The sequence below is a fragment of the Ranitomeya imitator genome, chromosome 6, assembly GCF_032444005.1.
Source record: "Ranitomeya imitator isolate aRanImi1 chromosome 6, aRanImi1.pri, whole genome shotgun sequence".
Taxonomy (NCBI): Eukaryota; Metazoa; Chordata; class Amphibia; order Anura; family Dendrobatidae; genus Ranitomeya; species Ranitomeya imitator.
In genome coordinates this window covers 146,407,937-146,430,715 of record NC_091287.1, presented here as the reverse complement: position 1 = coordinate 146,430,715, position 22,779 = coordinate 146,407,937, and the positions used below count along the sequence as shown (strand labels likewise).

Below are 22,779 nucleotides of genomic sequence, written 5' to 3'. Positions count from 1 at the left end.
CATATTAGCTTCAGCACAGCCTGTTGCCACTTGGCTGAGGCAGTGCTGCAGTGCTTCCAGCTTGTGACTGATGTGGTCATCTTGGAGATGGAGGCTGAAGAGGAGGAGGTGCAGGAGCTGTAGACTGTGGGGCCAACCCTGATTGACGTAGGGCCCGCGATCCTTGGCGTTGGGAGGACGTGTTCCATCCAAAGGTCTGACTGGGTCCCGGTTTCCACTATGTTAACCCAGTGTGCCGTCAGTGAGATGTAACGTCCCTGCCCACAATCACTTGTCCACGTGTCCGTGGTTAGGTGGACTTTCCCAGTAACAGCATTGATGAGGGCACGGCTAATGTTGTGGTAAACATGCTTGTGTAATGCGGAGATGAAACCCTGGGAGAAATAGTGGCGGCTGGGGACCGAGTACCTTGGGGCGGCCACCGCCATCAGGTTGCGGAAAGCTAACGTCTACACGAGCCAAAAAGGCAACATTTCAAGCGCAAGCAGATGAGAAATGTGTGAATCTAGTAGTGTGGCCTGTGGGGCGTTGGCAGCGTATTTCCACTTGCGTACCAAGGACTGGGGTATGGATAACTGAACGCTGCGCTGGGACAAGGATGTGGATGTGCTTGATGATTGTGCTACTTGAGTGTGTGCGACAGGTGCAGGGCAGGAGGCATCTTTGCAGGCACCATGGACAGGGATTGGCTTCCATGCACAACAGCGGAAGACGCAGTGGTGTCACCCACAGACAGTGATCCTGGACCCTGGGGTTCAGCCCACAAAGTCGGGTACTTTGCTGCCATGTGCACAACAGCGGAAGAAGCAGTGGTGTCACCCGCAGACAGTGATCCAGGACACTGGGGTTCAGCCCACAAAGTCGGGTACTTTGCTGCCATGTGCCTGATCATGCTGTTGGTGGTCAGGCTGGTAGTTTTGCTACCCCTGCTGATGCGGGCATGGCAGGTGGTGCAAATAGCCTGTTTGGAGTTATTGGCAGAGTTTGCCGTGTACAGTATGTGTATTTTTTTTAGTTACAACTGCAGCAATATGATTACCTTTTTCATAGTATATTTACTGCACATTTAATGTTAGTAAAGCTATGCATTGACATAAACTGGAGTACTACGCAGTTTATATCAACCTCCACGCTAAATCTTGGTCATTTCTTTAGATTGAAACATTGTAGATAGTGGCTTTTCTTTAAAAGAGCTATGTATCATATTATAGGAGTACCTTTTTTTGACACAATTGTCAATATAAAAGCAGCTATCGGTACACAATGTAACGCAAGGAGGATGGACGTGATATAGCAGTTTGTATCATACATTGATTTTTATCACTATTGAGCCAATATTTTCCAATACATTAAAAACAAAATCTTTGTGGATGTACAGTATGACAGCGAACTAGAGGCCAAAGAACACTTTCTAGCATATGTCAAACTCATAAGGATGGAAACGCGACCGTACACAACTCTGATGGGAAAAGAACAGTGACTACCACTTCATATGTGCACATTGATTTTTTATGTTTTCAATCAAAATATACTGATTCATATAAACAGAATTTACTGTAGTTTTGGTGCAGAAGACTTACATTTAAAAGTTACAGGCAATTGTTATCAGCTTTTTATATTTTGACCACAGCAATAAAAAGGTCACATACACAGAAACACAGAACACGTGAACAGGGCTGCAGGTAAGTTACCGCTAATATTTCAGGTACACACTGAGCATCAGAGACAGACACACATCCATAAAATCAAACGACATCTAATCCCTCATCTAAAAGCAATGGAGTTTGATAATGCCTCAGGCAGTACATCACTGAAATCAATGGATTTTCATAATAAGATAGATCAAATGTTCTGACAAGTCTTAACCGACTTATTACAAAATATGAAAATTGCTCCCCTATTTTAGGACATGTACCCACCACATACTTGATCTGTTATACATCACATTTAACCAAGGGCAATTTGTAAGGTATCATGTTGATTCTACAGTATCATGTTTAACACTACAGTTACCAGCAAACACTCACATGAAGACCAAGCCCTGCTAGGTACAAATGGTGCACGCAGGGACGTCCGTGTCCATTGGACAAACAATCTGTAGATCAGTGGTCCCCAACTCCAGGCCTCGAGGGCCGCCAACAGTGCAGGTTTTCAGGATTTCCTTAGTATTGCACAGGGGTTGGAATCATCACCTGTGCAGATGATCACATTACCACCGATGCAATACTAAAGAAATCCTGAAAACCTGCACTGTTGGCGGCCCTCGAGGCCTGGAGTTGGGGACCCCTGCTGTAGATAAATGGAATCAATCTGTTACCAGATTTTTGCACCATAATCTGAGTGTAGCATAATGTAGCCTTGTTTAAAGTAATGTGCCTCTTACTGGGCTACTTGCTGCAGTTTTGATACATTCACTGTTTTAGTAGCAGATTAACACTAGAGGACTAGTACACCTGCTGCCATGTTGTCCTCCATATTCATGAGCTCTGCATAACCCCGCCCCCACAACGGATTGGCAGCTTTCTGCCTATGCACAGTGTACACAGAAAGATGCCAATTATTGATGTGAACGGAGCTATACAGAGCTCAGCATTCAGAGAACTGGTAGATCTACAGCAGATAAAACAGGGATTTTTATCAAAACTACAACAGGAAGCCCAGTAAGTGACAAACTCTGCTGCTCTCAGATGGCGCAACAACAACCAAGTATCAGATTCCCTTAAGAAGGCTAAGGTACATGCCAATCGTGTAAAGAGATACTTGAGGCCAGGACTTAGAAGGTTGTCCGAAAAAAACCCTTATGTCATATGTGTATGTCAGACATTGTAGAGATTATTGGGTGGGTTGTTTTTTGTTTTACTTTTCTTAATTAACTGTAACCACTTATTTAGGGCATCTGATGAATCGGGACAGGCACCAGTTGTGTAATCTTCCAGAGGGCAGTTTTGGGCTGTAAACCTATATCTGCATGTCCCCTGGTGCCACCAAAAAGGCAGAAGTCAAAGTATCATGAATGAGTCAGATCTGTTGTGTAATGAAGGTGCATTGAACATTCATCCCATAATACATGTGGAGGGCCCTTACAAACACCGTTACCAATCATGCAGTTTTCACACGGTGCCCTTGTTCCATCATGACCATACATGAGATTAGCCTAGCTCTGCCTAGAATCTAGTCCAGTGTTCCCCAACTCCGGTCCTCAAGAGCCACCAACAGGTCATGTTTTCGGGATTTCCTTAGTATTGCACAGGTGATGGAATTATTGCCTGTGAAGGTGATGCAGTTATCACCTGTGCAATACTAAGGAAATACTGAAAACATGACCTGTTGGTGGCTCTTGAGGACCGGACTTGGGGAACACTGATCTAGTCTGTTCAGTTGTGAGAAATGTGAAGGACTTGCCTATCTTACAAGCACATGAAAACATTACTGTATCACATAGCAGCAGATCTGGTGATCTTGGAGAAATGGGAGTCAATATCTGCAAACAATTCCTGTCTATGGGGCTTGTATAAAGCCACAAAGTAAAGCACATCTCTAGAGCTGTTAAAAGGAATTTGTCAGCACGTAATCTGACAGCAATATGATGTGGAAACAGAGACCACCCCGATTCCAGAGATGTACCACTTAAATTACTGGGTGCAGCTGTTTTGATATAAATCACAGTTGTCTCTGGTCTGCATGCTGTCATTTTGATATAATCATTGATTTCTCTGCTGCAAATCTAGCAGAGCTTGAATGCTGAGCTCTGTGTAACCCCGCCCACACCTCTGATTGGCAGCTTTCTGTGTACATTGAATAGTGAGAGGAAGCTGCTAATCAGTGCTGGGGGTATGGTTGGACTAGGAGGCATGAGGCAGCTAGTCCTGTAGTGATAAAGATTGTATTAAATCAGCAAACAGAGCATAGTAAGTGACAAATCCGTAGAATCATGATCTCAGCCCTTATATTATGCAGCTCTCACATTACATAGCAAAAAACCTGCTGACAGATTCCCTTTAACGGTAGCTAAGGCAAGATGGCTGCATACATAAAATTGTACAGAAAATAGAATACAAGCACTAAAAACAATGTTTAACATTCCCTCTCATGGGAAGCGGGTCATACAAAAAAAATATCCCTTAAAGTTTATTTCTTGCCCAGGCATTCTATTTAAAATTAATTTGAGGATACAACCTCTACTGAACCTCATGCATAATTGTAAACCTCTGAGGCAGGATTACTCTTAGTTCTCTACTATTCTGAAGCTTTCCTTTAAATTAGATTGTCCACAGGGAGTGCTGATGTTCAGCCAACCAATCAGCTGTCTTGTACGGTCTACATCCATTTCTGCAAGTTCTACAATGGCCCGATTCATAGTATAACTTGGTGTAAGAGGTTTATTCCCCCACTCACAAGTTATGTCCTATCCATGGTACGGCTGGAGGAAGACGAGTGCTTTAACTGAACATTCCCGACAATCCCATTGCCAACAAATGGAGAAGAGGCCGCCCATGTGCATCACTGCTGCTCTGTTTGAGATGGGGCTGCAGAGCTGGTTCTCAGGCTTCCACAAGTATCGGTGAGGACCCCAGCAGTCAAATCACCAGCGATCAAGGGAGTTATCCCCTATCTTGCCAGTAAGTTGTAACTTGTGATTTTAGTAATAACCCTTTAATGCTGGAATATAATATACACTACAAATGAAACGGTTCTCTTTCAATGGTTTGTCTTAAGAGGGTCAACAATCAATACCAACATTTCCATTACCAAACTGAAGTAACAAAAAAACAACAACAACAACAAATCATTTATCCATTTCAACAAACATACAACGGTATCACAAGGTTAATGACATATTTCAGGATAGCCGAAATGTTTCCAGTGGTGTCTAGAGAAAACACTGCAACAGCTCTTCTGTAAAAACAGGTGACAAGTCTAGGTTGGCAAGATGAGGTGGAGGCACCAAATGTAGTAAGTCTGAGCTCTTCATTTTCTCAAATTCCTCTCCATATTTTCCCACCAGCCAATCAAAGTTCAAATGCGGGAAAGCGTGAAGTCTCTGGTGTCATCAGGTCTGACAAGAAATGAATTGTGCCAGCCATTCCTGCAAAAGGATAGAGGAAATGAGAATTTTGTAATTCGAAGATCATGAAAAAAAACAAAAAAACAAATTGGAAAAATACTGTATTTTTTACCATTTATTTTTTTGAGATGGACATTTAATGCTGTGAAGTAAATGCATTAAAGAGACTTTTTGTTTGAACTGTGCTGGGTCACTGCCTCATCATTGCGCACGTGTGCTACCACTGCACTACAACACATATAGCTTTACAGAATGAAAATTAAGTGCGTCTTACTGTCTAAAAATACTTTTGCATAACCCCAAACATACCAATAGATAGGTACTGTTTACCCCTCACACTTGTTCTTTCCCCACACTTTCCCCTCTCTCATTAGTCACAAGGTAAACTATTTAAAATGTCATTGTTCTCAGTTCACATTGTTGGCTTTTTGTATCCCTGTATTTTTTCTCAATTAACAAAAGCAAAATGTTTACAAAAAATATGAATGAATGAATGAATGGCTATCAATGTAATTTACTACATGTAATCCAGGCTGCTAGAACTAGAGTAGCCCTTACAGAGGTGGTCTCTGGTCTAGCTCATGGAGGATGATACTGAGTGATGACCCCATTCTATGTATCCATATGCCCAAACAGAGCTCCCGGGAAGAAGATAATCAAGTCTTCATAAGGTAGCCACATTACACTAGCACACAGATGGTTGGGTTACCTTCAAAGAGAGAGTAGGGTCTGTCAGGGATTCGGCATCCATGTGTGCCATAATCTAAACACCATTCTGCAAACTTAAAAGAGAAAACAGAGGCATGTGTTAGATAAGATAAAGTTGAAAGGAGCACACAGCTGTCCACACTACATACACCAGGACCAGTAGCACAGTCTATCCAAATACAGCACTGAAGTTCTTAAGTTCAATATTACAAAATTAACAATTTGGATATAAATCTGTCAAAAATATAAAATGAAATAAGAAACTCATTTTGCCAAACTAATGTGAAGACATGAAAAAAATTCTTCTGTTCCCATGTAGGTAAAATCTACTATATAATTGTCTAAGGGTCACTTCCGTCTGTCTGTCCTTCTGTCTGTCACGGTTATTCATTCGCTGATTGGTCTCGCCAGCTGCCTGCCATGGCTGCTGCGACCAATCAGCGACGGGCACAGTCTGGTAGAAAATGGCCGCTCCTTATTCCCCGCAGTCAGTGTCTGTCGCCCGCATACTGCCTTCCGGTCACCACTAACACAGGGTAAATGCCGGTGGTAACGGACCGCGTTATGCCGCGGGTAACACACTACGTTACCGCCGCTATTAACCCTGTGTGTCCCCAACTTTTTACTATTGACGCTGCCTATGTGGCATCAATAGTAAAAAATGTAATGTTAAAAATAATTTAAAAAAAACCTGCTAAACTCACCCTCCGTAGTCGCTCGCGCCGGCCGCCATCTTCCGTTGCATGTTCCGGTGGCAAAGATGGTATGGGAGAAGGACCTGCCATGACGACACGGTCATGTGACCGCGACGTCATCACAGGCCCTGCGCGCCTGCGCTAGAAAGACCTGCCATGACATCATGGTCATGTGACCGCGACGTCATCACAGGCTCTGCGCGCATACCAACCCTGGGACTGGAAGCTGCCGTGGACTACAAGGGGCCCTCGGAAAGGTGAGTATATGTTTATATTTTATTTTTTAACCTGTGACAAACCTGGCTGGGCAATATACTACGTAGCTGGGCAATATACTACGTGACTGGCCAATATACTACGTGGCTCTGTGCTGTATACTACTTCGCTGTGCAATATACTACGTGGCTCTGTGCTGTATACTACATCACTGGGCAATATACTATGTAACTGGGCAATATACTACGTAACTGGTTAATATACTACGTGGCTCTGTGCTGTATACTACGTCGCTGTGCAATATACTACGTGGCTCTGTGCTGTATACTACATCACTGAGCAATATACTACGTAACTGGGCAATATACTACGTGGCTCTGTGCTGTATACTACGTCACTGGGCAATATACTACGTGGCTGCGCAATATACTACGTCACTAGGCAATATACTACGTCGTTGGGCAATATACTACGTGGCTGGGCAATATACTACGTCACTGGGCAATTTACTACGTGGTTGGGCAATATACTACGTGACTGGGCAATATACTACGTGACTGTGCAATATACTACGTGGCTGGGCAATATACTACGTGGTTGGGCAATATACTACGTTGCTGGGCAATATACTACGTCACTGGGCAATATACTACGTCACTGGGCAATATACTACGTGGCTGGGCAATACACTACGTGGTTGGGCAATATACTACGTGACTGTGCAATATACTACGTGGCTAGGCAATATACTACGTGCCTGGGCAATATACTACGTGGCTGGGCAATATACTACGTGGGCTGTGCAATATACTACGTGGGCTGTGCAATATACTCCGTCGACATGCATATTCTAGAATACCCGATGCGTTAGAATCGGGCCACCATCTAGTGTACTATAAAATTCTGTGAGAAAATAAATTATTTCTTCTATGCTTTACTTAAGAACACGAAATTCAAAGAAAATGTTGTCCTTCCTCACCACAAAAGCCTGTTACAACCTTCCCTACAGAGCCGCGTTTTTCAAATCTGACATGTGTAACTTTATTCATTTCAGTGAAGGGATCACGTGATCGCTCCACTGAAGTGAATTTCTATCTAGAGGAAAGGAATTTTTCCTCCAGCCACAGGGCTCTTATTGGATCTGCGTCCATACACAACCACCCCAGGTGAGCACTACTATCACCCTCACCCTCTCTCTCATTTCTCTTGCCCTTTTGTGCGCTTCTATCCTAACCAGACCTCAGCATGTGTCACTTTATGAGGCAATAACTTTGCAATGCTTCTTCCAATCCCAGTGATTCTGAGACTGGTTTTATAATCACTTTAGGCCAGATTCATCAAAGCTTTGAAATTTCTAAAAATGTTGGCGCTGTCACAATTCCTCCTATTGGTGTGTCTTGGCACAATCTAGGGCTAGGATGTGCTGAGCTGTCAGTGCTCTTAGTGACAGTCCAGATGCCAAATCAAAGCTGAGGATGCAGGGTTTCTTCCATGCGTCTTAAGTTCAGAGTCATTATCTAGCAATTGCCTACAATTACTGCCAATTGTAGCTTAGCTCACGTGGTGTGTGTTGGGTCTGTTCCCCGAGTTCTTTTATTCTTTGTTGTCCAACCTTGGATTTGCCTTTCACCATCCGTTTGCCTAGCCCCTTTGTCTTCATCTGCTAGCTACTTTAAATTCTAATATTGGACTGTGACCTGACTGTACCTATGTATTTCCCCTTAGTTTACGACAAGCTCTCTTGGTATGTGATCCCTGCCATCTCGACTACCCTGCCTCACAGCATGTCCGTGAGTAGTGACTAGCGTCACAGGCAAAACTCGAGGCTGAATTAATTTTTTCCTTTTTTTAGCCTTCTCACACAATTTTTTTTCGTCCAGCCCTGATAAAGTGAGAGGAGCTGGGGAGTGGTGACTGCCACTGTTCACATTCTTGATAAGAGGTGGCGCTCGCTACGAAACAAATCTTACTCCAGCATAACTGTTAGGAGGCGTACACCTCTTCATGAATCAGGAGTGTCTAACTCCAGCACATCTCCTGATCAAGACCGGTGTGAAGACAGACAATCTTTATGAATCAGGCCCTTTGTATTTCATGGTAGTGGTGAATTTTAATAGTTGAAAATGTGTGTATATTTATAGAAATATTGGAAAAAATTTAGAAAAAAAAACAATTTTCAAACTTTTAATATGTATGCCCATATGCCCATATAACAGATAAATTCACCAAATAGTTATTAAATAACATGTACCATGTCTACTTTACATCAGAATCATTTTTCAAACTTTGATATTTTTTTTAGGATGTTATAGAAGGGTTACGTTTATCAGAAATTTTTCATTTAAAAAAACAAACCAAAAACAAATCTGTTTTTTTTTACGGACTTGTTCAGTTTTGAAGTGACTTTGAAAGGATCATATGTTAGAAAACCCCAAAAGTACCACCATGTTATAAATGGCAACTCTTGAAGTATTCAAAACCACATTCAGGAAGTTTGTTCAGATGCTTCATAGAAATTAACACAGCAAAGTGGAATGAAAAAAAAATAATTATATTTTTTCAAATAAAATATTGCTTTAGTCTGAAATGTTTCATGTTGACAAGCTGCAATTAGAGAAAAAGCACCAAAAATATGTTCATGCAATTTTTACTGAACACTGTCGCACGCTGTATGTTGTCAGAATAGATTATTTGGGCTCATAACATGACACGAAAGAGAAGATGTGTTATTTTAATTTGGAGGGCAAACTTGTCTGGATAGTGAAAACCATGTAACATTTTCAGTTACCCTGAGGTTTTGAACAAGCAAAACTCTCAACTCAACCCCCAACAAGTGAACTTATTTTAGAGCCTACCCCCATCAAGGAATTCATCTAGAGGTGACGTGAGCATTTTTGACCCATACAAGTGCTTCACAAAAGTTTATAACATTGGGAAGTGAATTTGAAATAGGGATTTTTGTGTTACTCACCGTAAAATCCTTTTCTCCGAGACGCTCATTGGGGGACACAGGACTGTGGGTGTATGCTTCTGCCGCCAGGAGGCTGACACTAAGTAAACTTAAAAAAAAAAGTTAGCTCCTCCTACATCGTATACACCCTGACACTGGCTGCCAGAGACTCCAGTTTGGTGCAAAAAGCAGTAGGAGAACAAAAAAACTCAAAAAATAATATAACAGCATAAGTACAGAAACTTTATGTCTAGAAAAGATCCTACTGACTAATGTAATCAGATAAAACCAAAGCAGCCATAAGGCTACCAGGGAGGGAGCTGTGTCCCCCAATGAGCGTCTCGGAGAAAAGGATTTTACGGTGAGTAACACAAAAATCCCTATTTCTCCTTCGCCTCATTGGGGGACACAGGACTGTGGGATGTCCTAAAGCAGTCCCTGGGTGGGGAAAATCACTCACCAGAAAACGACATCCAGATAAAGTTTGTCTATAAATGCGCCACTGCCGCTTGAAGAATTCTTCTACCCAGACTTGCATCTGCAGAGGTCTGGGAATGGACATTATAATGTTTAACAAATGTATGCAGACTAGTGCAGGTCGCAGCCTTGCAAACCTGTTCTGCTGAGGCCTGGTGCCGAACAGCCCAGGAAGCCCCCACTGCTCTAGTCGAATGAGCCTTGATTCCGGCCGGCACCATCATGCCCAAGGAGCGATAAGCCTCCTGAATGGTCGCCCTTATCCATCTGGCCAGGGTAGATTTTGAAGCCGCGCATCCCTTCCTGCGACCCTGCGGAAGAACAGAGCATCCGTCTGGCGAAAGGGGGCCGTACGAGAAACGTACCTCCTCAGAGCTCTCACCAGATCCAACGTATGGAGCGCTTTTTCTACACGGTGCGTAGGAGCCGGGCAAAAAGAGGGCAGAACAATATCTTCATTAATGTGAAAAGATGAAACAACCTTCAGCAAGAAGGACGGTGCTGGTCTGAGCACCACCTTGTCCTGATGAAATCACAAAAAAGGAGGACGACAAGAAAGCTGCCAGCTCCGATACCCGTCTTATGGATGTTATGGCCACTAAAAATACGACTTTCCAAGAGAGAAACATCAAAGAAACCTCTTGAAGAGGCTCAAAAGGAGCGTCCTGTAAAGCCCTTAAGACCAGATTAAGGTCCCAAGCTTCCAAAGGAGTCCTATAAGGAGGGACTCTATGAGCGACTCCCTGGAAAAAAGTCCTGACTTGACGATTAGGAGCAATCCTGCGCTGAAAAAGGACCGATAAAGCCGAAACCTGCCTTTTAAGGGTACTCGGAGCAAGCCCAGAATCCAGGCCTGCTTGAAGGCTAGAATGTTAGGAACGGAGAAACGCAGAGGGGGCAGCCCGCGATCTCTACACCAGGAAAGAAACACCTTCCAAGTGTGATAATAGATCCTAGCCGAAACGGACTTACGTGCACTGATCATGGTATCAGCCACTTTTTGAGAAAAACCAGCCTGAGTTAAAACCCAAGATTCAACGGCCAGGCCGTCAAACGTAGGACCTCTGAGTTCTGGTGGTAGATCGGCCCTTGAGATAGAAGATCTGGCCGATCGGGGAGCCGCCAGGGAACCCCGGCTAGAAGTTGTACCAGGTCTGCATACCAGGTCCGTCGTGGCCAATCCGGAGCGATCAGGATGGCCGGCACTCTCTCTGATTTGATCTTCTTGATTACTCTCGGGAGCAGTGCCAGAGGAGGGAATAGATAAGAGAGACGAAATTGGTTCCACGACAGTACCAGCGAATCCACTGCGATAGCCTGGGGATCTCGGTACCGAGAGACAAAACTGGGCACCTTGGCATTCACCTTGGACGCCATTAGATCCACATCTGGAGTTCCCCAAAGATGGCATATCTGCAAAAACACCTCGGGGTGTAGAGACCATTCCCCGGAGGCTAGACCCTGACGGCTTAGGAAATCTGCCGCCCAGTTTTCTTCGCCCGGAATGTGGACCGCTGAGATCACAGAGTGATTTCTCTCCGCCCAGAGTAGAATCAGTTTTACCTCCTGCATGGCTGCCTTGCTGCGGGTGCCCCCCTGGTGATTTATGTAAGCTACTGCTGTAGCGTTGTCCGATTGAATCCGGACAGGGCGACCCGCCAGAAGATGGTGAAAACGTAACAAGGCTAGCCGGACCGCTCGAATCTCTAAGATATTGATGGGGAGATCTGATTCCCGAGGAGACCAGCGTCCCTGAGCTGTGTGATGGAAGAACACTGCTCCCCAACCCAGGAGACTGGCATCTGTTGTGACCACGAGCCAATTGGTTGGGGGAAAGGACTTCCCCCTGAGTAGAGAAGAGCTGTTTTGCCACCAAGCGAGGGCCTGTCTGGTTTGGAAAGACAACCGAAAATTGCGGTTGAGAGAAAGAGGATTTCTGTTCCATGCTGATAGGATTGCAAGTTGGAGGGGTCGAAGATGAAACTGTGCAAACGGAACCGCCTCTATGGTTGCAACCATCTTTCCTAACACCCTCATCCCGGACCGAATTGTATGAGGGTATGGTTGTAGAAGGTTCCTCACTTCCCGCCGAAGGGCTAGGACCTTGTCCTGGGGAAGGATAGTTAAGGCTTGAGAGGTGTCAAAGATCATGCCTAAAAAAGAGATTTTTCGAGACGGCCGTAGAGATGACTTCCTTAAATTTACCAACCAACCTAGACGGGACAGGTTGTCCAGAGTGATGTCGACATTTTCCTTGCAAGACTGAAAAGTCGGTCCCTTGATCAGTAGATCGTCCAGGTATGGCAAGATGACAATACCTCGGGAGTGCAGAATGGACACCACAGTCGACATGACTTTTGTGAACACCCTGGGAGCGGAAGCCAGTCCGAAAGGTAATGCCGTGAACTGGAAATGTAGATTGTTTACGGCAAACCGGAGAAATCTTTGATGGAGCGGAAAGATGGGAATGTGAAGATAAGCATCCTGAATGTCTACTGAGGCCAAAAATTCTCCTTTTTCCAGAGAGGCGATGACCGACCGCAGAGACTCCATCCGAAAGTGTCAAACGCGGACAAACTTGTTTAAGAGTTTGAGATCTAAGATAGGCCTCACTGCTCCGTCCTTTTTGGGAACTACCAAAAAGATTGGAATAAAAACCCTGGAATCTTTCTTCCTTTGGAACAGGAGATATGACACCGCTGATACGGAGAGACTCTATGGCTTTGAACAAGCTTTGACGAAGAGATTTGCACTTGGGAAGACGGGATGGAAAGAACCGAGGAGGAGGTAGACAGACCAGCTCTATTTTGTAACCTGAAGATATGAGCTCTGTCACCCACTGGTCGTGGATTAACTGAAGCCAGACCTGGCGAAATAAAAGTAGACGTCCGCCTACCTTTTTGGAGATGCCCGAAAGAGGCCTCCAGTCACTTGGCCGAAAATCTTTGCGTCCTAGATCCTCTAGATCTAGAGGACTGGGGACGCATTCTTCCCCCCTGGCTGGCCGTATAAGGGGTCCGACCGTCTCTGTCCTGATTGGGTCGACCATGCGCAGGAGAACCTGATGCTGGGGCCCATCTGACATAGCGAAAGGTTTTAAAGCGAGCCTGAAAATGGCGCCGAAAAGGCTGTCTGGCCCTCTGCTGAGGAAGGAACTTACTTTTCCCTCCTGTGGAGTCAGAAATGAGCTGATCCAGCTTTTCTCCGAACAAGCGACCACTCTGATACGGCAGGGATGTAAGAGATTTCTTAGAGGTAGAATCAGCCCGCCAGGATCTCAACCAAAGGGCCCTTCTGATAGCAATGGCATTAGATGCAGCCGAGGAAGCACAATCAGCCGCATCCAGAGATGCGTTAATCAGATAACTACCGGCCATAGCTACCTGAGAAGACATTTCAGCCAATTCAGCTGACACATTACCTTCCTGAAGAGCCTTTGATAACGAGTCAGACCAAGATATCATAGCCCTGGCAACCCAGGTTGCCGCAAAAGAAGGAAAAAGAGCAGAGCTTGAGGCCTCAAAGACGGAACGAGCCAAGCTCTCTATAAGACGATCCGTAGGATCCTTAATCGAAGAGCCATTAGGGAGAGATAGTAACGTGTTAGAGGCTAAACGGGATACTGGAGGATCTACAGAAGGATTTTCTGCCCAATCACTACAAATTTTCGAAACAAAGGGATACCTAGCCTTCAGAGCTCTTTGCCCTGAAAAGCGTTTGTCCGGGTGCTCCCTATTGCGTCGAATCAGATCCTCGAACTCAGGATGAGAGGAAAAAACCCTATGGGCCCGTTTAGACCGCTTAAATGAGACCTTATGATCAGAGGAAGAGACGAGCTCGTCTTCTATCCCCAAAGACTGATTGACAGCTTCAATTAGGCTGTCTACCGACTCCTGAAACCCAGGTTTATCAAAATTAAGAGACCCTTCTGACTCGTAGTAAGTCTCAACTTCACCGCTTTCTGCAGGGGAAGGAGAGCGAGATACAGAACTCCAGGATGCGGAAGCACCTGAGTGCCTGGGAGACGCTTTGCGAGTCCGCTTTCCATGCGTCTGCCGAGTGAGAGCGCGCCCCCTGCAGGCTGCAGACTCTTGAGACCCCAAGGCCCTTTCTGCGACAGGCGGATTACCGGTCCCGACCGCCGGGGTCTGCAGCGATTTGATCGCTTCAGTAAGGGACGCCATGGATTGTGATAAGGACGTGACCCATTCCGGAGGAGCTACCACAGCATCTGGCTGAGGGACCGGCGCCGGAGAGACCACTGGAGGACTGGCAGGGGGGGGGCTCCTGGACCTGTTCAGAGTCACAGGCCTCACAGAGGCGATTACTTTGGGCGTGTGGAAAAAGGGCATTACAAGATACACAACCGGTAAAAAGAACCGTGTGAGTCTTAACCTTTCTAGACATAATGACCCGCAATGCTATACCCAGGGCGAGAGACTGGGAAAAAAAGGGAATGCTTCAGTCCAGCTGGAGAGAGAAGCACTTACCCCAGTCCTGTGTCCCCACGAATACAGAGGATCCTGACAGCACGAAGCTCCAAATGTGCTGTCTTATATGTCCCGCAGGCTATAGAGAGGGAGGGCCCGCCATCTAAGCCGCCCCTAGAGCAGGCCTGAAGCCGCGGCCTCAATTTTCCCCCTCTGAGACCGGAGAAACCGGAACCGGACGTGACGCGCCGGAAGGGGCGGAGCCCCGCAGCGCGTCCTGCCGCCCGGAAGTCCCGGGCTCCAGGAACAGCCCCACGCCTGCAGCCTCCAGAGGGACAGCGGCGCCGATCTCCTCTACACCGCGGCGCCGCTCCGGAGCGCTGCGGCGCCGCTGATAACTAGCGCCGCGGCGCCGCCGACCGAACGCCGCGGCGTCGCTGATAACTAGCGCTGCGGTGCCGCCGACCAAACGCCGCGGCGCCGCCGCCCGCAGAGCCGCAGGCGCCTCAAGAAAAAAGTGGACGCCAGCCAGAGCCGGACCACCGCACTCCAGCGCCACAGGTACACAGGAGCCCCCTCCCCCCCCACACCACACTCAGCGCGGGGTGGAAAGAACGACGGTGCAGGCACCCAAAACTCCATTATCCAGGATAAGGAGAGGGACCGTCCTCTACCCCAGCTAACACCCCCGGCAGGGGTGTAGACATCAGGGGGAACATACGGACATCCAGGAGCACCTGTACAGCCTGGGGTCTAGATACCTCAGGGTGGTCAGGGCCAAGTCCAGAGAAAGATCCCACGTAGCGGGGAAGGATACGTGGAGCAAAATCACACGTGCTTGCCCGTTGATGATTTGGGGAGATCGGACCCTCAAAAAGGTCCGTCGCCCCCTCAATCCAAGAGTTGAAAGTCGGGTCCAAAAAAGCCAGGACCCAGAGATGTGCCTCCTTGAGACACTAAGCATAAACTGGAGTCTCTGGCAGCCAGTGTCAGGGTGTATACGATGTAGGAGGAGCTAACTTTTTTTTTTAAGTTTACTTAGTGTCAGCCTCCTGGCGGCAGAAGCATACACCCACAGTCCTGTGTCCCCCAATGAGGCGAAGGAGAAAAATTTAATTTATTGCTGTAGTCCCAAATTTTTTTGTTTTCACGAGGTTCGGCTGGAGAAAATAGACCAAAAAATGTGTTACCCAATTTCTCCTGAATGCTGCAATACCCTATATGTGTTAGGAAACTACTATTTGGGGACACCACAAAGCTCAGGTAAGAAGGAGCGATATTTTGTGCAGGTTTTGTGAAATGGTTTGTGGATGCTATGTCACATTAACAGAGCCCCAGAGGTGTCAGAACAGCTATAACCAACAAAAGTAAGTCCATTTTACAAATTTTGAGAGCACAGGCGTTTCACGGAACTTTATAACACTGGGACGCAAAAAAGAAAAACTAACTTTTTCCAGTAAAATATTGTATCAGACTAAAATTTTTCATTTTCGCAAGGAGTGGTAGGAGTAAATGAAACCCACAATTTGTTACCCATTTTCTCCTGGCTACACCAATACGTGATTGAGAAATACCATTCGGGCACACTGAAGGGTTCAGAAAAGAAGGACCGCCATTTAGTAGTGCAGATTTTGCTGTAATGGTTGGAGGTGCCAGAAAAGCAGACCCCATTCAAAAGTACATCCCTCAGGAATACATCTAGAGTGGTGCATAGATGGCCCAATTTTACAAACTACACCCATCAAGGAATTGATCTAGGTGCCTAATGAGATTTTCTGAATATATGTGGTGGCATATGTAATTTTTGCAGAGTACGTCATAAAAATGTATTGTGTTCACAAGGTTAATTAGAAATGTGATAATTCATGGAAGTACGGTATGCTTTGAAGCGATTTTTAAACACCCAATCACCCACAAAATCCATTTTAAATGGGCTATACAGTTTTGTAGGGGACTTCTCTGAAATATTCTATATTTTGTAGCATTAACTGGTAACAGTCTTCTATTTTGTTTAATATTTTCTTAAGGTTTCATATTTGGCTAATATTTTTCTATCTCATACGCAATATTTTGAGAAAACTGTGTTATGGGCACTATTCTCAGAAAGACAAAATAGGTAAAAAAAAAAATAACACGTTTGTTTGAAGGAGGCAGCTAATGGAAATTTTCAATAGGAACTACATTTGTCTGTAAATGCTATTACAAACCTGCCCATGGGAATAGACAGAATTGTTATGCAAACAAGGGTGTGCATATATTTCTTCCGCACGCTCGTGACAGAGGGCAGAGTACCACAATTTGGCTGGTGATCTCGTAAACGGACTTTGAGTCAGAACAAACAGCTACAACACCCCTATAACAACCATGCTAGCACAATTACTGCTACAGGTTCAATGCCTGAGAAAGTTACGGTACTTAATTCAGAAGCAAATGAGGAGGTTTTAGTGCATCTCTGGCATAGCCAAGCGTTGGGTGCATTGTTAAGCCTCCTCATTTAAATATTGGAGGCTTTTCTTCACTTCTGATTTACAGTGCTCGCTTCACAGAGTGAGCACTGTCCAAGTACACTTCTGGTGATATCACTGTAGCGATCAGCATCAGAAGAAAAGAGACAGGAAGAGGGTTTTTTTTCTGCCATTCTTCCATTTTTTTTTTTTAGAATTTAGTAAAAGTTTGCACTATGTATGTGCAGTGCAAATGACCGGTGATTGGGAGGCAGTCAGCAGAAGCAGAGTTCTAGTGGGTGTAGATTTCACTTATCCAACTTCTCTGTAGCAGGCCTAGCAGAGTCTGCATAAAGGACTAACACCACATGGCTCATGTGTGTCATGCTGGACAGTCTTCAGTAAGGAAGGGGGTCCCTCAAACTGTCCCTGGAACTGGGACCCTAACTATCCCTTTCCCAGGGATGCTCTTTTTTATAGAGAGAAACCTCAACCTTACTATGCTCCTGCTAATGTCATAACCTGTCCCATCCCCCTCCCAGGGAGGCCTGGGACAGATGTGTTAGTGTATATACAGGTAAGACAAACAGGGATAACAAAAAAGCAACTTACATACAAAAATACTCACCAAGGGTAGAGAGGAATTAAGCGAAGGATAGGAATGTACAAACCAAATCAGAATAGGAGAATGGAGAAAGCATATCAGCAGATAAAACAATCTCCAGCAGCAACTACGAACTCCAACTTCAGCACAACCCCAGCAAGCGAGGAAGCAAAACTTTCACAGGCCGGGATGAGAAGGTCAAGCCAGTTATTATAGAGAAAAAGAGTAGGTCAGGTGCAGCTGTGAGATGGAGCTGCATGTCTCTAACTAGAATACAAAGAGTTGTTAACCTCTTCAGCACCAAAGGAAACAAAGTTTATTTAATATGAAAAACAAAACACACAGGCTAAACGGAAGATCTGCGAATCGCAGTATGTAAATATCGCCCAACCCCAGATCTCGCAGGAGGACATGACAGACTCGTGACAATGTGATGAGGAGACAACTGAAGCTTGCTCTAGCGTGAGAAAAGGTAGTGTAAGTGACCTGCTGGATCTGGCAACATGAATGTGGAAAACCTGGACCGAAATGCAACACTCCCAACCCAAGTGTTACAGCTTTAAATATTTTTATGAAGCTACCATGCTGAGCTCAGAGGACCCACGACCAGTCCGCGCAGTGCGGTCCAATACCGGACTTATTTGTACGAATGTCTGAATGCGCCCTAACACTGAAATCACTTTATTTAGGACCATTTCCCTCAAAATCAGTTTAAAAAAAGTCTATTATGTACACTGCTCAAAAAAATAAAGGGAACACTAAAATCCCACATCTAAGATATCATTGAATGAAATATTCCAGTTGTAAATCTTTATTCATTACATAGTAGAATGTGTTGAGAACAATAAAACCTAAAAATGATCAACGTAAATCACAACTAATATCCCACGGAGGTCTGGAGTTGTAATGATGCTCAAAATCAAAGTGGAAATGAAGTTACAGCCTGATCCAAATTCAGTGGAAATGCCTCAAGATAAGGAAATGATGCTCAGTAGTGTGTGTCGCATCCACGTGCCTGTATGACCTCCCTACAACGCCTGGGCATGCTCCTGATGAGGCGGCGGATGGTCTCCTGAGGGATCTCCTCCCAAACCTGGACTAAAGCATCCGCCAACTCCTGGACAGTCTGTGGTGCAACGTGACGTTGGTGGATGGTGCGAGACATGATGTCCCAGATGTGTTCAATCGGATTCAGGTCTGGGGAAGGGGCAAGCCAGTCCATAGCTTCAATGCCTTCATTTTGCAGGAACTGCTGACACACTCCAGCCACATGAGGTCTGGTATTGTTCTGCATTAGGAGGAATCCAGGGCCAACCGCACTAGCAAGGGGGTCTCACAAGGGGTCTGAGGATCTCATCTCGGTACCTAATGGCAGTAAGGCTACCTTTGGTGAGCACACGGAGGGCCATCCGGCCCTCCAAAGAAATGCCACCCGACACCATTACTGACCCACTGCTAATGCGGTCATTCTGAAGGATGTTGCAGGCAGCAGATTGCTCTCCACGGCGTCTCCAGTCTGTCACGTCTGTCACATGTGCTCAGTGTGAACGTGCTTTCATCTGTGAGGAGCACAGGGCGCCAGTGGCAAATTTGCCAATCCTGGTGTTCTGTGGCAAATGCCAAGCATCTTGCACGGTGTTGGGTTGTGAGCACAACCCCCATCTGTGGACGTCGGGCACGCAGACCTTCCTCATGGAGTGGGTTTCTAACCGTTTGTGCAGACACATGCACATTTGTCTATAAAGGCACGGATGATTGACCTCGTGGAGACCAAAACATCCAACACCGCGGAGACACCATCACGTGTTTCTCAATGCTGTGATCCAGAACACTGCCCCCAAATATGCAAATGCAAGTAGAAGAGCTGCGGAGACACCATCACGTGTTTCTCAACGCAGGCAGTGAATAGCCAGGCCTTTCACCGGGAAGGAACAACCAAGGGAAGGGCAGCATCCAATAAAGGAAAACATCCAATAAAGGAAAACCACCTATGCCAAGCATGGTATCCATCCACAGACAGCTGTTTCGGGGTTTTTGCCCCTCATCAGTGTGGAGTAGGAAACTGGCTATCAGGAGCAGTGCCTAGTAGAAAGTCTATAAAGGCACGGATGATTGACCTCGTGGAGACCAAAACATCCAACACCGCGGAGACACCATCACGTGTTTCTCAACGCAGGTCAATCATCCGTGCCTTTATAGACTTTCTACTAGGCACTGCTCCTGATAGCCAGTTTCCTACTCCACACTGATGAGGGGCAAAAACCCCGAAACAGCTGTCTGTGGATGGATACCATGCTTGGCATAGGTGGTTTTCCTTTATTGGATGTTTTCCTTTATTGGATGCTGCCCTTCCCTTGGTTGTTCCTTCCCGGTGAAAGGCCTGGCTATTCACTGCCTGCGTTGAGAAACACGTGATGGTGTCTCCGCAGCTCCTCTACTTGCATTTGCATATTTGGGGGCAGTGTTCTGGATCACAGCGTTGAGAAACACGTGATGGTGTCTCCGCGGTGTTGGATGTTTTGGTCTCCACGAGGTCAATCATCCGTGCCTTTATAGACTTTCTACTAGGCACTGCTCCTGATAGCCAGTTTCCTACTCCACACTGATGAGGGGCAAAAACCCCGAAACAGCTGTCTGTGGATGGATACCATGCTTGGCATAGGTGGTTTTCCTTTATTGGATGTTTTCCTTTATTAGATGCTGCCCTTCCCTTGGTTGTTCCTTCCCGGTGAAAGGCCTGGCTATTCACTGCCTGCGTTGAGAAACACGTGATGGTGTCTCCGCAGCTCCTCTACTTGCATTTGCATATTTGGGGGCAGTGTTCTGGATCACTGCATTGAGAAACACGTGATGGTGTCTCCGCGGTGTTGGATGTTTTGGTCTCCACGAGGTCAATCATCTGTGCCTTTATAGACTTTCTACTAGGCACTGCTCCTGATAGCCAGTTTCCTACTCCACACTGATGAGGGGCAAAAACCCCGAAACAGCTGTCTGTGGATGGATACCATGCTTGGCATAGGTGGTTTTCCTTTATTGGATGTTTTCCTTTATTGGATGCTGCCCTTCCCTTGGTTGTTCCTTCCCGGTGAAAGGCCTGGCTATTCACTGCCTGCATTGAGAAACACGTGATGGTGTCTCCGCAGCTCCTCTACTTGCATTTGCATATTTGGGGGTAGTGTTCTGAATCACTGCGTTGAGAAACACGTGATGGTGTCTCCGCGGTGTTGGATGTTTTGGTCTCCACGAGGTCAATCATCCGTGCCTTTATAGACTTTCTACTAGGCACTGCTCCTGATAGCCAGTTTCCTACTCCACACTGATGAGGGGCAAAAACCCCGAAACAGCTGTCTATGGATGGATACCATGCTTGGCATAGGTGGTTTTCCTTTATTGGATGTTTTCCTTTATTGGATGCTGCCCTTCCCTTGGTTGTTCCTTCCCGGTGAAAGGCCTGGCTATTCACTGCCTGCGTTGAGAAACACGTGATGGTGTCTCCGCAGCTCCTCTACTTGCATTTGCATATTTGGGGGCAGTGTTCTGGATCACTGCGTTGAGAAACACGTGATGGTGTCTCCGCGGTGTTGGATGTTTTGGTCTCCACGAGGTCAATCATCCGTGCCTTTATAGACTTTCTACTAGGCACTGCTCCTGATAGCCAGTTTCCTACTCCACACTGATGAGGGGCAATACCCCTTAAACAGCTGTCTGTGGATGGATACCATGCTTGGCATAGGTGGTTTTCCTTTATTGGATGTTTTCCTTTATTGGATGCTGCCCTTCCCTTGGTTGTTCCTTCCCGGTGAAAGGCCTGGCTATTCACTGCCTGTGTTGAGAAACACGTGATGGTGTCTCCGCAGCTCCTCTACTTGCATTTGCATATTTGGGGGAAGTGTTCTGGATCACTGCGTTGAGAAACACGTGATGGTGTCTCCACGGTGTTGGATGTTTTGGTCTCCACGAGGTCAATCATCCGTGCCTTTATAGACTTTCTACTAGGCACTGCTCCTGATAGCCAGTTTCCTACTCCACACTGATGAGGGGCAAAAACCCCGAAACAGCTGTCTGTGGATGGATACCATGCTTGGCATAGGTGGTTTTCCTTTATTGGATGTTTTCCTTTATTGGATGCTGCCCTTCCCTTGGTTGTTCCTTCCCGGTGAAAGGCCTGGCTATTCACTGCCTGCGTTGAGAAACACGTGATGGTGTCTCCGCAGCTCCTCTACTTGCACATGCACATTTGTGGCCTGCTGGAGGTCATTTTGCAGGGCTCTGGCAGTGCTCCTCCTGCTCATTGTTGCACAAAGGCGGAGGTAGCCCGTCTTGCTGCTGGGTTGTTGCCCTCCTACAGCCCCCTCCACGTCTCTCTCCTGGTGTACTGGCCTGTCTCCTGGTAGCGCCTCCAGCCTCTGGACACTACGCTGACACACAGCAAACCTTCTTGCCACAGCTCGCATTGATGTGCCATCCTGGATGAGCTACACTACCCGAACCACTTGTGTGGTTTGCAGAGTCCGTCTCATGCTACCATGAGTGTGAAAGCATAACCAACATTCAAAAGTGACCAAAACATCAGCCAGAAAGCATTGGTACTGAGATGTGGTCTGTGTTCCCCACCTGCAGAGCCACAGCTTTATTGAGTGTGTCTTGATAATTACCAATAATTTCCATCTGTTGTCTATTCCATTGGCACAACAGCATGTGAAATTGATTGCCAATCAGTGTTGCTTCCTAAGTGGACAGTTTGATTTCACAGAAGTTTGATTTATTTGGAGTTATATTCTGTTGTTTAAGTGTTCCCTTTATTTTTTTGAGCAGTGTATTTAATTATAGAAACTTTATTTTGTCACTGCGGTTGGAAGCACACAACACCACTCCTTTAAGGCAAAAAATGTTAGGATCCACTGAGAGGTTCGCCGTGACAAGGCAGTGGGCTTCATACAGTCTGATCCGAATGTTAAACTAACAACCTCATGTTCAACACTATATATTTTTGCCTTGCCGCATTAGATCAATGTATGATTTTTTGGATGCTCCTTTTTCAGTGTCTCCCAGAATGTACTAACACTAAAATCTTTTTGTTTTTTTAAAAATGATTTTTAATGTGCAAACATAGCAATACATTTTCAACTTTCAATGATGAAAAAAAATATATAAATAAAGCTTCTCTTATTCATTACAGTGTTAATCATG

At 45.8% G+C, this 22,779-nt stretch overlaps 1 protein-coding gene across 1 annotated transcript in view; it reads right to left on the bottom strand.

Moving 5' to 3' along the window:
• Window positions 1-1,487: 1,487 nt before the first annotated feature.
• Window positions 1,488-22,779, bottom strand: part of LANCL2 (LanC like glutathione S-transferase 2) — a 79,309-nt gene continuing 58,017 nt past the window's right edge. Inside the window, exons 8-9 of the mRNA XM_069730174.1 lie at window positions 5,775-5,847; window positions 1,488-5,086 (exon numbers count right to left, since the gene is read on the bottom strand). Coding sequence (XP_069586275.1) covers window positions 5,010-5,086; window positions 5,775-5,847 — 150 coding nt within the window. The 3' untranslated portion in view covers window positions 1,488-5,009. The remainder of the gene's footprint in view (window positions 5,087-5,774; window positions 5,848-22,779) is intronic.